This window comes from Narcine bancroftii, chromosome 12 (assembly GCF_036971445.1).
Source record: "Narcine bancroftii isolate sNarBan1 chromosome 12, sNarBan1.hap1, whole genome shotgun sequence".
Classification (NCBI taxonomy): domain Eukaryota; kingdom Metazoa; phylum Chordata; class Chondrichthyes; order Torpediniformes; family Narcinidae; genus Narcine; species Narcine bancroftii.
Window position 1 is genome coordinate 55,705,958 of NC_091480.1, and position 14,065 is coordinate 55,720,022.

Here is a 14,065-nt window from a genome sequence, read left to right on the forward strand (position 1 = left end):
AAATGCTACCCAGGTAACATTCATTCATTTTTTAAAAAAGTATTGTCTGAAATCCAATTGTCCACGTGGTAAGAGCTAAAAATGCCAAAAGTGGCCAGCAAATGGATGTTTTCTTTTCATTGTTAATTTGTTTGGATGACCACTTTCATAAACACCAAGGCTTTAAAAACAAGGTCAGTGGATACACACTCTTCTCCAAGTCAGAAGAATGTGGGATCAAATTCTACTCAACTAGGGCAAAGCTCCAGTAGTGTCTTTGAAAGAGTGCTGCACTGTTACAACTGTCATCTTTTGGATGAGAGAAACTGGAACCAAGTATCCTGACAAATAATTATCGTACTTTTAATGAAAATGGGGGGAAAAAATCCAGATGATTATCACATTGCCCTTTGTGCAGCTCGAAGGCAACATTTCCTGTACGTCTGTTGAGACCCTGATCAGAGTTTGTCCTATTCATAAGTACAATGGACCAATGCAATACAAGTCTTGCTTGCTGCAACTTCCCCAGGACACAATTTGCACTGGTGACAATTAAAGTAAAATTCCAAGACTGATGTCAGGTTTCAACTCAAAATGTTGATAGTTCTTTGCCCACCCCAGCGCTGCTCGACCCAATGAGTTCCTCCAGTAGATTGTTTTTAGCTGCAGATCCTGTGCATTTGTGATCTCTGCCCTCAGTAAGCCTCTGAAACACTGCTTATTTGAAGCTAAGAATCGACAAAATCCTACAAATCGACTGGTAGGATAAGAAAACCAACATCAGCGTTGTCTCACATCCAATGTCCGTGACACTGACCAGTTCCAATGGGTCAGCCAAGTTATCCACAAGCCTCATTGCAGTCACTCACTATGGCCCTACTCCGCTCTTTCACTGCAAGTGATTTCCATGGGGTTAGAAAATGCTTCAAAGGGCATTCTCAGTCTCCTCTGGAACCAAAACGAAGGAGCCGATTGTTGACTACAGGAAAGGAAAGCCAGAGGTGGACATTCCAGTGATCATTGGGGGATCAGAGATGGAGAGGGTGAGCAAATTTAAGTTCTGGATAGTCACTATCTCAGTGGATCTTTCCAGGTCCAAACCCACTAATGGCACCGTGAAGAAAGCACGTCAGTGCCTCTACTTCCTCAGGAAGGGGTTGGTATGACACCAGAAACCCTGGCAAATTTCTACAGAGGTGTGGTGGAAAGTGTGCTGACCGGCTGCATCACTCTCTGGTAATGGGGACACCAATACCCCTGAGTGTAAAGCCCCTCCAGAAGGTGGTGGACACAGCCCAGGACATCACAGGCAAAACCCTCCCCATCATCGAGAACATCTACAGTGAACGCTGCCGTCAGAGAGCAGCAGCAATCATCAAGGATCCAGCACACATTCTGTTCTTGCTGCTGCCATCAGGAAAAAGGTATCGGTGCCTCAAGACTCGCACCACCAGGTTCAGGAACAGCTGCTCCCCCTCCACCATCAGACTCCTCAAGACCAAACTCAATCAGGGACTCATTTAAGGGCTCTGTGCACAGTTAGTTAGTTTGTTTACATTCATTATCTGTTTACAGTTCATTGTTTGCCTGTTTACACTGTGTACAGTTTATTTTTTTGCACTACCAATTAGTGGTAATTCTGCCATGCCCACAGGAAAAAGGAATCTCCGGGTTGTATGTGATGTCGTGCATGTACTCTGACAATAAATCTGAAAATGCAACATGAACCCTGACTTGTACAGAAATGTGGGACTGCCACCGGTGAACACACACAAGTTGTCTTCTATGATGGAAACACACAAAGGCCAAGTGAAAATGAACACTCCTTTCAAACAGCCTATCTACCCACTTGGTAAATCACCACTTCCCCTCCTGTGGCAAAGGCTTTGCAAATCCCTTCTAATTCTCTGTAGCCATCTCAACCCACAGAACTGGAGAAGAAGCACATAATTCTTAACCGAGGAGGAGGAAAACAATGGTGATTGGACTTCAAGTATTACTTTGGCTGTGAAACACACTAAGAACATCCTGAACTTAAATAAATGTCTATTTTTAAGAGTAAAACACGAAAGTCTGTAGATACCTTGGTTGAAGTAAAAACACAACCCTGGAGAAACTCAGCAGATCAATCAGTGTATTTATATTGCTAAGATAAATATACATAACCATCATTTTGGGCTTGAGCCCTTCATCAAGGTATGAGCAAAATGTAGGTGATGTTTATTTTCAAACTGGTTCCAGACCAAAAAACTTGTTCTGCAATGAACAGATTACCTAGTTTTCTGGAGCAAAGAATTGCTGGAGGAATTCAGTAGTCCAGACAGCATCAGTGGGTAGAAATGGCATGCATCAGCGACACGAGCGACACTCAGCTGGTGTCACCTGAGTGCTGTCTCCACAAAGTTCTCCAGAGGCTCCAGATGGCTGTGGAAGGTAAATGCAGAACCATGCAAATCAGAAAGGGCCCAAGTGCAATGAACTTCAGTTAAACAAAAAAATACCCCACTTCTAATCATCCTTTTGACCCTGCCTGCAGCAATGTGCGTGAATTGGGTTTGAGTATGGTTGTAACGCTTACTATTGAATATCCTGCTCTGATTTGCTAGGGAGAATGGATTTGAATTTGTTTAAACAAACGAGTGAATTTGTGGCAGGTTACTTAGCCCCTTGAGTTTGTTCTGTCATTTCAGAACATTGTGTGAATTGTTCTGAAACGACAGATGCTGTGATTGTAGTAAAAACACACCGAAATGTTGGAGGAGCTCAGCTGAGATGGGAGACAAATTCCCAACAGACATCTTCTACAAACCCACCAACACCCACAGCTACCTTGACCGCACCTTTTCACACCCTGTCCCCTGTAAGGATTGCATTCTATTCTCTTGATTTCTCTGTCGCATCTGCTGCCAGGATGAGGACTTCCATTCCAGATCATCAGAGATGTCCTCCTTCAAACAAAGTGGGTTTCCCTCTACCGCCACAACTCGGCACTCACCCTCATATCCTGTTACTTGCACATCTGCCCTGGCCCCCTCCACCCCTGCGTGCAACAAGGACAGGATTCCCCTTGTCCTTACCTACTACCCTACCAGCCTCCGTGTCCAACATATCCTCCTCCGCCACCTACTATGTGATCCCCCACCAGACACATATTCCCCTCTCCGCCTTCCGCAGGAACTACTCCCTCTGTGACTCCTTCGTCCACTCCTCCTTCCCCACCAATAGTCCTCTTGGCACCTACCCCTATGGCTGCAGGAGATGCTCCATTTGTGCCCACACCTCCTCCCTCACTACCTTTCGGGGCCCTAAATGGTCCTTCTAAGTGGAGCAACTTTTCACTTGTGAATCTGCAGGGGTCATCTACTGCATCCGGTGCTCCCGCTGAGGTCTCCTCTACATCGGAGAGACTGGGCACAGACCGGGAGATCACTTTGTTGAGCACCTCTGCTCTGTCTACTGCAATAACTTGGAACTCACATGATCCACTTTTCAATTTCCCTTGCACTGCCTGACTGAGACCACCCACAAATTGGAGGAACGACACCTCATCTTCCATCTGGGCACCCTCCAACGGGATGGCATTAACGTCGACTTCTCTGGTTTCTGTTTACCCCCCCCCCCCCCCCTTTCTCCTTTCCCCAGTGCGCGCTGCTTGAGTATGGGGGCACTTTTACACAGCCACCGAACAAAAAATTTCAGCTCTGGTGGCAGTGTAAGAATGTCAGGATGGAATTTTTTATGCAAATTCCATCCCGTAATTTTTCCACTAGGACCCCTACACATTTTTACGGAGCAGCTGCAGTGTAAATTGACCACAGCCACTCCGTAAGAAACAGACTTAATAAATATGATGTTCCCCCTCTGACGAACTCCACAACACAGGAAGGCTGTGTAAAAGTGCCCCTGTATGAACGATCACGTCGGGAAACATTGGAGGTAAATATGCTCATTTTTTGGGGGAAGAATTTCAAAGTTTGTGTATATTTTAAAAAATGCCATGTGTGTCTGTGTCCTTTCACAGAACCAAAACCAACACTCACCTTTCCCCTTATCATATCCAACTAACCCCTTTTGTTGGTCTGGACTCCTGCCCCAGCCAGTAGACGCCTTCCTGTTATTGGCTTATACCTTGAAGAAGGGCTCCCGCCCGAATAGTCAGTCCTATATCTTTACCAGCCGATCGGCTGAGTTCCTCCAGCATCTGTGTGTAAATTGGGTGACAAGTCCTGTTCCATATATGGTTATCACTCAGAAAATATTCACACATCCACTCAGAACATTGTGACTCAATTCGGTTGAACACCGGAACAGGCCCTTCTGTGCCACACATGAACTGCAAATCAAACTAAAACTCTGCTGCTCATCCCATTCATATTCGTGTCCATCTTGAAGCCTCTTTTCATGCTACTGTTATGTCTGCTGTTTGTTTTCCAACCTCGACACTGCATGGCCGTCTACCCACTGCAATCCTGGCTTCACTCTTTGTCAAGGATCTGTGATCCCTGGAGTAAGCATAGTCAAAGGCGCTTCTTTGAGAAAGACTCTTCCCCGAAAAGGAAAATATTTGGATAGATCGGCCAGCCGAAGAGCTGGCACCCGTACATTGACCCACATTGTTTCCTACTTGCTGGAATTTTGCCACAACTCTCACCCATGCTTTCAGTGAAGGCTTGGAGAAAGTTGATGGGGAAGGAAGGGAATTTAAATATGCAAACCAAATGCGTATCGATGAGCAGAATACCTCTTTTTAAAAAAATCTGAGCGGCTGTCTCAGTACTGTCTGCGGCGGCTAAAGATGTGACTTATCAAGGGAATAATACTTGACAGAATGTTGTTCCTTGCTCAAACCTGTACACCAGAATGAGGTTTTTAAAAATTTTGAATGGGTGCTTTTAGCAAAAATATAGGCAATTCAATTACAGCAGCAAATGATGGTCGGTACCCGACAGTTTTCTTTTCACTATCTGGGAATGGGGTTAAAGGGGCCTTGTGGTGACTGCAGAGAGTGAGTGAGTGAGTGAGTAGGGGGTGGGGGGCGGGGTCAGTCTTGTCCATGAACGCTGCAAGGCTTTTGAACTCTTGCTGATCCAGATGGCAGGATCGTGCTCCCCTTCGGAGCATGGAAGTTTATTAAGACTTGTGATGCAATCGTATGGGTCTGAACCTGGGCAGATGGGCTCCTGAGCTTCATTGTCTGAGTTTCTTTATGCTTGGTGCTAATTGTATCTGCTGGTTCTTTTCAGTCAGGCAACATGCTAATTGCAACAGTTTCCGATGGCAGACAAAGATGATTTGATTAAATAAGTGATTTCTGCTTCCTTCAACAAAAGACGAGTTGATTTGCTTCCAGCTGCGGTTGAGAGCCAAATCGTGCACCGTGCTTCACTGGACGAGATATGACGAGCGACTCGGTCAGGATCGTCCTGAAGTGCTCCCTCCCAGATAATGTTCAGCATCAAATGTGGTGGGTGTTCTTTTGTTCCCAAGCAGGCTGCCCGAGATCAGCACCTCAAGTCTGACGATTCCGAGAAGTGGTTAGACAAGCCTGCAGAAGGCAGCTGTCTGATTGAAGGCGTGGTGGAGAACAAAGCGAGGGACGAGAACCCAAGTGGCTTTAAATCCGATGCTTTTGGTAAGGGTTTTTTTCAAAATAACCCTCGGCTGGGAAGAAGGGGGGTTATCGTCGGGTCTTGTGTTTGTAGAAGGTGAAGTTGTATTGAGTTTGCTACTGAACGAGGGGGTGTTAGCAGTCAGGGCTGTTTAAATTTGGGAATAGCAGCGCAGTCCAAGTTGAGTAAGTGGGCACTTTATCTGTTTGCGTTCTGAAAGCTGCCCTTTTAATGTTGCATTTCCAGCACTGACCCTGAGTTAGTGATTCTGTGATCATGGGAGCGTTCCTGCGAAAGAAAGTGGCCTGATTCCGGTGCAGAATTGTTTCCTCATCAGCTTGAAGCACTTCGCCTCTTGCCCCCGTGCCCAGCAGTTTCAAGCTTTGAACTGTTGTTGGACCAAAACCAGCTTTCTTAGGCTTGGCGATGCCTGCTGTCCTGGTGGCAGGTATGCCACCTTGTTTACATTGCCAGTTAACCACAGATCTTTTTTATTTCGAGTGGTCAGAGTGCCGTCTGAAAAAACCTGGTCTCATTTCCAGAAACAACTTGCGACATGAAAATGGACATTTGGCAAAATAACCCGGTGTCCTCTGTTACTGTATTGTTAAATATTCATACGAATTGTATTTGCATTTCCATGCTCTGTGTGCTTTAATACTGGATTGACAATTGCTAAGATCACTGCAGTCACTTAGTGAAGCCATCTAACAAAGGGATGCTCTTTGGAGGGGGAATTTGGAAGCTCTTGGTGAATTGCTAACAACTTTTACTTGCTGCAAAATAGTGGTTTAACTGTTTTCTACCAGATAACTGCCAAGTCTTTCTCCAAATCTTGTTAGTTATGCTTCCTAATCACAACTGCATCTAATTGAACTGTGATTCATTTTACTGGATGTTTAGTATTTTGGGGGCAATGACATTTGTACGGAAATCCATCAGGCATTGGGCTTGGATGTGAAGCAATCTTGGGGGGGGGGGGGGGGCGGTGAGGAAAGTCATTATGGTTTTCCTTTAACTGGATGTACCTACTCATTATGTTATGTGGATAGCTACTTGTATCTGGTGTGAGTCCTACTGCCAGCATTAGTGGGTTAATCCATTTTGGTGTAAACACAACTACTGTTCTAGTGGTACCTTCGAAATTAGTCTCAGAACAATACTGGTGGTCACTGTGAAGTGTGAAGCAGGTACTACTTCCTTGAGAACAGTGCTGTCTCCGTATTGTTCATCAGATTTGACTTTCAAATATTTCCTACCCCCCCTCCCCTTCCATTTCCTTTCCTCTTGCAAAAACGTAGTGCATTAGTGGCATGTCTCAATCTTGTTGGGGTAGTTTGCCACCTAGGTGTAACTTATTAACAGCAACTTGCCAGAATGCAGCTTTTCTTTAATTGCATTGGAAGAACTGCTGCATTTAAAATGTTTTGCAAAGTTCATGTTCAATAGAATCGTGGTGTTGAATATTCCAGCAACCTTCGATTTCCGGAATGATCATTTCCCCCACCCCACCCCCACTTCATGTTGTAAATTTTTAATACTGTGTCACGGAATATTTCCCAGCTGAATTGCTGCTTGCTCTTTTGAAGTCCTGCCACTTGCCTTGCAGTATATTATTATTCATTATTTGTGGTTAAACCATATCTTGGAGGTTTAAGGTTGCAGTGGACATTTTGAACCAATGTTTGGTTGAAGAGGAAAAGTGGGTATCCTAGTTGTTGTTTGTTCTTCCCTCAAAACTTAGACATGGCAATGATAAGCTCGTTGGCATACCGAGAGGCAACAAAAGATTTTGGCATGATTCAGAGGCTATCTATCCATAATATCCTTCTAAATCTCATTTTAAATAATTAGGCAAGGAATAGATGGATACTGTCCAAATGTGGGTGAAAAGATAAAATGATCTACATGGTGGACTGATGGGCCTGTTTCTATGCTGTACAGATCTCCGAAGCCCCAATAAGTCACCAATTCTTAGTGTGGTCAGAAAGTACAGTAGATCTGGGCATTGCCCAAAAAAGGGACAAGACTGGTTAATATTTCAGGATGGATTTTTTTGGCTTAAAAGATGGTCATATGAATGGAAGCAGAGGGGTCAGTAAAGTCGCAGTCCAGAGTAACTCGTGCTGACTTTGTCAATGGAACGGTGAACAAACTGTGCTTGTGAACGCAGCTCAATCTCAGCGTTTCTGCCCACAAACTGTACTCCTTTTCTCTCTCTCTCTCTGCCATTTTCCCTCTGGGCTGCTGATGTTCATTCATCCATCACTTTGACTCTCATTTACCCTTTGCTTGGCATCTTCCCAAAACAGATGGAGCAGCTGTTTATCCAGCTGTTCACACATACTGTCTGGGACTTGCCACTAATGTTCTGCGAGCGACCATTTGTATTATGTGCTCGAATTTCATGTGGCTTTTTTATCTCTATGTAGCAGATGGGGAAAAATGAAGGAAAGAATTATTTCCTTGGACAAACTTGTGTGCTATCTCCATCCAATAAGTCTGATGCCTTACAGACCCAAGTTAGCTTAGTGCATGTCTTGCATTCTGTGAAAGTAAACCTGGATCTCAGCCACTCTGGCTAGTTCAGTGATGTGCCATTGGAAATCCTGGAAGATGCTTTGAAGGCCTCAATTACTGGTGCATAGGACTATCAATTTTCTACTCATATGAAAATTAATACAATTTAATTTTTAAAAATGAAATGTATCCTTTTTCTTCTGAGCAAACTGTTCTTTGGAGCCAGCACTCTGTGTGAAGTAGAATATATCAATCCATGAGCCCTCCCTGTAGCTACTTATTCCTTTTTTAAGGATCTCAAATGTCAACACTTAAGTTGCTCCTCTGTGCCATGTTGAAATGTAACCAGTATCCACTCAATAAAGGGTTCTCTCCCAGACCAGCACCCCAGCATTGAGAGGGAAGTCATATTTGACAACACTGCACAGCATTGGGCAAAACAAAAAAAATCAAATGTCAACTCTTTTTGGAGTTGGTGGCAATTTCTATATTTTCATCATTGTCTTTTCAACTGCAGGCAGAAGGTATTTCACTTGCAGGGTCCACTATTTAAAGGGCTCGATGCCCAACGTCATTCAGGTTCTGAGAGGAGATGATGTGTGTAGTTGGCAGAATTTGTCAGAATTGGTTGTCAGATTTAATCTGTTATTGGTCTGTATGTAATTAGATAGCATATCATTGGGGAGGTGGGGGGGGGGGGGCGGGAGCCACATTGCATTGTAGATGCTGGGCACCTAAACACACTCTGCTGGATGAGCCACATCAGTGGATGGGGGGTGGGGGAGCAGTCAAGGTTTCCAGCCAAAGCCTCTTTTCGAAACAATTGTGACGATGGTGACTGATGTGGTAATAACTTATTACCACGTGAGCAGAATTGTATCAGTGTGGGATTTTCTCATCCCATTCTTTGTATTTTGTGTAATCTTGGTGCCATCTCGTTGATCATCTTTCCACTGGAGTCTTGTCTCTTCTACGTGTCTGCCCACTGACTGCAAGGGTGCTGGGAAAACCCCAAATGGTTGTGTATCCATTTCCCAGGAATGAATGGCACAGTAAGCAACTTAAAAATCAGCGCCTGAATGGCAAGAATGCAGACTAGATTGAGCTGTTTGCGCTATCTCCTGTGTTTCCAGCTGACGCAAGTTCCTGTAGGTATGCAAACCTTGGCAGATCAATTACAGTGGCTTGTTCTCTGGGCATGCTGATGCTTTAGACTCTGGGGAAGCCCCCTAAAGCAGTGATCACATTTTTTTTCACCTTTTATGCAACTGAGCTGTGGTAAGACTGAACCTGTAACCCAAAAATGTGCACTTCTGAATGCTGCAATAGCTGGCGTGTAATGCAAGGTTGTCCAATCTTTAGCACCACATGGATCTGACACCTGCCTCATCGAATCACAGCGAGGCCTCGTACTGCCTGAAAACCTTGCACTTTCCACCATCACCGCTGCTTTACTCCAACTGGCGAGGGCTGCGGAATTGTGCTCGCAAAAAAAAAATCTCTGCCTTTAAATTTCCTGGGCCATGGGGCTGCTTCCTGATTGTTGCACGGTGACCACTTTTAGGAGCTTGTTTTAACACTGTGGTGCAGGTTCAAAGAGTTGGGTTCCAAAATTTCCTTTTATTGTCACGTATAATACATTTTAAAAAAAGTAATACACATTATGTACTTCAATTTTTGTCCTCCGTAAGCCAAACAAAGAGTCACCAGTGCCCCTAACAATAAGAGAAAAGAGTTCCTTGAGAGACGCTAAGTGTCCCATAGCCTCTGCAGTCTGCAGTTCGATCCATCGTCAACCTGAGCTCCAGACTCACACCTGATATACGATCAGGAAGCCTTCAGCGCTTGAAGCCCTTCAGGAGTCTCTCCCACTCTTGACACCCTCTTGAATCCTGGTTCCAATACCTGGTTCCCATGAGTTCCAGCAGCCCATGTGAGTCCTTCAGCCTCACTGGTCCACTGAATTTTGAAAAAAAAAATTGATTGCTGAAGGTTAAGCACTGGATTGCCAATTTTAGCCAACAAATGGTTTCTTTTGTGCAATAAATAATGGAAAGCTTACCCTGACATCTGGTTTATTTTTTTATAAATGTGTCCGATCCTTGCTGTCGCTTTGCTGTATTCTGCTGTCTCACCCAGAGGGAAGTGCAGAGGTATAAAGTTATGCACCATTCAATTTACACTCATGCTAAATAGCTCATCCTGTCGGGCATGGGTGAAGTGTTGGGAGGCAGCTGAAATTCTACCAAGGAGATGAAAGGAGAGTGCAACCATAGACTTCTTGTTTCCATTCCCATGTATATCAGTGCCAATGGAAAAGATGAAAAATTAAGACATTGAATATTGAAAGAGGCAGCTAATATTTAAAGTAGAAAGGAACATGGAGATAATTAGAAGTCGGGAAGATAAAATCATAGCTTCAGCACTAAGATGGGAAACCATTTAATTTCCTTACTGAAGTGCTATGTCCTTCTCTGCCCTACCAAGTCCATTCCACCACTTGCTGTGTGGAACCACAAGGTCCTGTTTTGATCCCAGGGTTGATCCTCCAAATCCAACCTTCATCCCCAGCTGCACAATTGGTGTTGCCCCTCTTCTGCCTCAAGTTCTCTTTTGCTTCCTACAAAACCAGATGTCCTGGCATCTCTTCCAGCCTCCAACTTGTCCTGGTATCTCTCTTCCAGCCTCCAACTTGTCCTGGTATCTCTCTTCCAGCCTCCAACTTGTCCTGGCATCTCTCTTCCAGCCTCCAACGTCCTGGCATCTCTCTTCCAGCCTCCAACGTCCTGGCATCTCTCTTCCAGCCTCCAACTTGTCGTGGCATCTCTCTTCCAGCCTCCAACTTGTCCTGGCATCTCTCTTCCAGCCTCCAACGTCCTGGCATCTCTCTTCCAGCCTCCAACTTGTCCTGGCATCTCTCTTCCAGCCTCCAACTGGTCCTGGCATCTCTCTTCCAGCCTCTAACTGGTCCTGGGATCTCTCTTCCAGCCTCCAACTTGTCCACACTGCTCCTTCCATTCTCTTCATTCTTGTTCATCTCTTGCTGATAGTATCCAACTTTGTTCAAATGTGTTATTCTCCTCCTAGATTTACCCAAGATCTTTTTTTTGAATGTTTGTCTTCGTTGCCACCCTAGCCTCTGCCCCATTGACCCTTAACCTTGCCTTGTCGCTTCTACCTACTTGGCCACTGTCTAAATCTCAGGTTTTTCTCCCCTGCCTTTCGTCTTCCTCTTTCCTCATAAACAACCTTTTTTAAAACTCTCCTTGGCTAAATTGTTAAATGCTCCCCACCCACTGAATACAATAAAACCTTTGGGGATTGGTAGATGCCGGATAAGTGAATTTCCCAGTTGTCGGAGGCTGTGTGATTGGCGAACTAAAGGGCAAGGTGTATTCATTTTAAACTTTACTTTTTTTACCTATTTATTTTCCAAATTTTTTTGCTCACATAAATTCCTTCTACAAACATCCCTATAGCAAGCATGCTTTCCAGTAAAAGGCAGGTGTTGTGGATAGCTGGAGTGTGCAGTCTATTGATGAAGATCTGGTCCTTGTTTGTAATGCTCTCGTTACAGTGATGCCCCCAAATCAGGATTTGTAAGCTTTGACTCTCCATTCCTATAGACCAAAGTCCCTCTGCTCTGCTTGACCCTTTATCTAGCACATGGTTGGTCTGCGAGTTTGGACTTGCAAACACTTTGCTTAGAAATATTGCCTTGTTGGCAGTTAAACACTGCAACAAGCATGGGATGAAAAGCTTGGGAACCCTTTTTTTTGGGGTTTGAACTCTGAGTGAGTGAGAAGGCAGTGCTTTCAAGTGTGCTTTTTCTGCAGAATTTAAGTGGCTTGGGTATGCACAGTAAAATCCCCAGTTTCTGGTTTTCAAGCAATTGGCAAAAAAAAGGGAGAAAATAAATACATAAATAAAAATTAAATAAGAATAGATGAAAATGTAAATGTTCTCTGAAGCAACGCACAACTCCTTGGTGAAGATGGGAGCAAACATTCAACTAACAGAGTGCCCCGGTCATGCCCCGCCCACAGCAGCTGTTTGAATAAAGCTGTGTGTTGAATAAAATGGTGGCGCCCAGGATGAAGAGGCGACCAATGTTGCTGGGGCGACTCTCCCAAAGTGTCTCCTTATCCCTGCCTAGTAAGCGTGTTTTAGTATTAAGGATATAAGTAGGGCTTTATCTGTAAACTTGAGGGAAAGAGGGATAATTATGATGGCGGCACGGTTAGCATAATGGCTAGTGAAACGCTGTTACAGTGTCAGTGACCAGGGTTCAAATTTAAATTTTGTAATTACCTGATTAAAGTGAACTTAACATAATTAATACTTTTTTTTCCAAATTACTACACTTTGCTCCGTCTTTTGTCTTTTAAACTGTATATTCTTAATGCTGGTGTATTAGGCGTTGTAAGACTTCAGGCGACCAGAAAAGTCACAGATCCGGCATCTGCAATCGCTGTAGGTGCTGGATACTAGGGATTTTACTGTATATTGCTCCTTCAGGATCAGTGCACAATGGCCCTTGTTCATGGTGACATGTTTTGATGGTAGTGTGGAGATATAGGTGCCAATGCTCATTCCATACCTTTCCTACTAGAGGTAATAAAATCTGGCCATCTGAAAAAATGAGAATTTGAAAGACCAAGCAAAAAAAAACAAGTATATCCTGAATGATTGACAATTATAAAGTCGGATGTTATCTGTAATCATTGCTGGATGTGTAGGCCAGTTTTTTCTCTATCCTGGTTGGTGTGGAGTTAATTTGGGAGGAGGGGAGGGGGTGCGCGAGTGCAGAGAGAGAGAGAAATGTGTGGAGCCTTGATTGGCAGTCAAATTGGGTTTGTTATGTTGAGTATTGTTTGCTTTGATCTTGACATGCATTCATTAATGTTGAATTTGGCTCTGTTTGCACTTCATGTAGACCATACCTCGCCTGGAACAAGCCCTGATAAAACTGAATCTAAGGTTGGTACGGAGTTGGCAGACATGCAGGAGCAGACGTCAGTGAAAGACAGAATGACATTGTACCAGGCAGCTACACCACAGGAGACCAGCCTCCAATCTCCTACAGTAAACACTTTTTTTGAATACATTTCCATCTGCAGCGCAGTTGATTGTAATGCACCATTGAGAAATGTTGTTGAAGACTACTGTTACTCTTGCTGTAAAGTTGGAACATGCATGAAGATGTTCTAACTGAGCCCATTATGGATCGAAAACACAGCCTGCAAAGCAGGCTAACTTGGATTTTTTTACATGTTTGCATGCATTACTTTACCTTCCCCTCGCACACTCACCCCTTCACCTTGAATGGCCTGTCCACTTTGCCACTGTACTGTGACCTTGAAGATGAGAACTTTTGGTTCTAAGAATGGGTGGTTTTGCAGCTTTGTACCTCCCTCCTGTCTTGAGTTCTGCTTGTTGAGTCTTCAACAGACTTGTCAATTGGCCAATGGTTGAGTGAGGGTAGCAACGTAGCACAAAATATGCTGGCAGTTCTATCTCCCAGATGTCCAAGTACTTTGCGGCCAATTAAAGCACAGGCGCTATTTTGCAGGCAAATGCAGCAGTCAATAGGCGCACAGCAAGTTCTCACAAATGTGGAAATAGTTGGCTAAGGCAAGCAACCATTTGTTTTTTTCAAAATGTGGCAAGGATCATTCACAGGGAAATAGGGCTTGGTTTTCAAGTCTGCAGTCACGTCTCTGACAAATTTCTATACTTTGTTTTCTCTATTTCCCAGAGATCTCACCAGGTGTGCAACTTGAGCCCGTAACCATCAAGCTCTGCAGCGAGAGTGGTGCTGTCTAGGTTGCTGGTTCATGTTGGCTACACTCTTAACTGGCACAAAATATCACTATCTTTCTAGTGGTTTTCTTTCCCGTGAAAAGTAAACTGGCGCAAATGTTTCCGACTGTGATACAGCATTGGGCTTCATGAAC

The 14,065-nt window shown here is 44.3% G+C and overlaps 1 protein-coding gene across 6 annotated transcripts in view; it reads left to right on the forward strand.

Annotated features, from left to right (window-relative positions):
- lima1a (LIM domain and actin binding 1a) overlaps window positions 1-14,065 on the forward strand; it is a 115,177-nt gene that overhangs the window by 83,069 nt on the left and 18,043 nt on the right. For 5 of the 6 annotated variants that reach the window (XM_069905920.1, XM_069905921.1, XM_069905922.1 and 2 more), the window contains 2 exons: window positions 5,467-5,611; window positions 13,045-13,193. In XM_069905920.1, the coding sequence (XP_069762021.1) occupies window positions 5,467-5,611; window positions 13,045-13,193 (294 nt within the window). The remainder of the gene's footprint in view (window positions 1-5,466; window positions 5,612-13,044; window positions 13,194-14,065) is intronic. The other variant, XM_069905918.1, reaches the window with a different exon arrangement.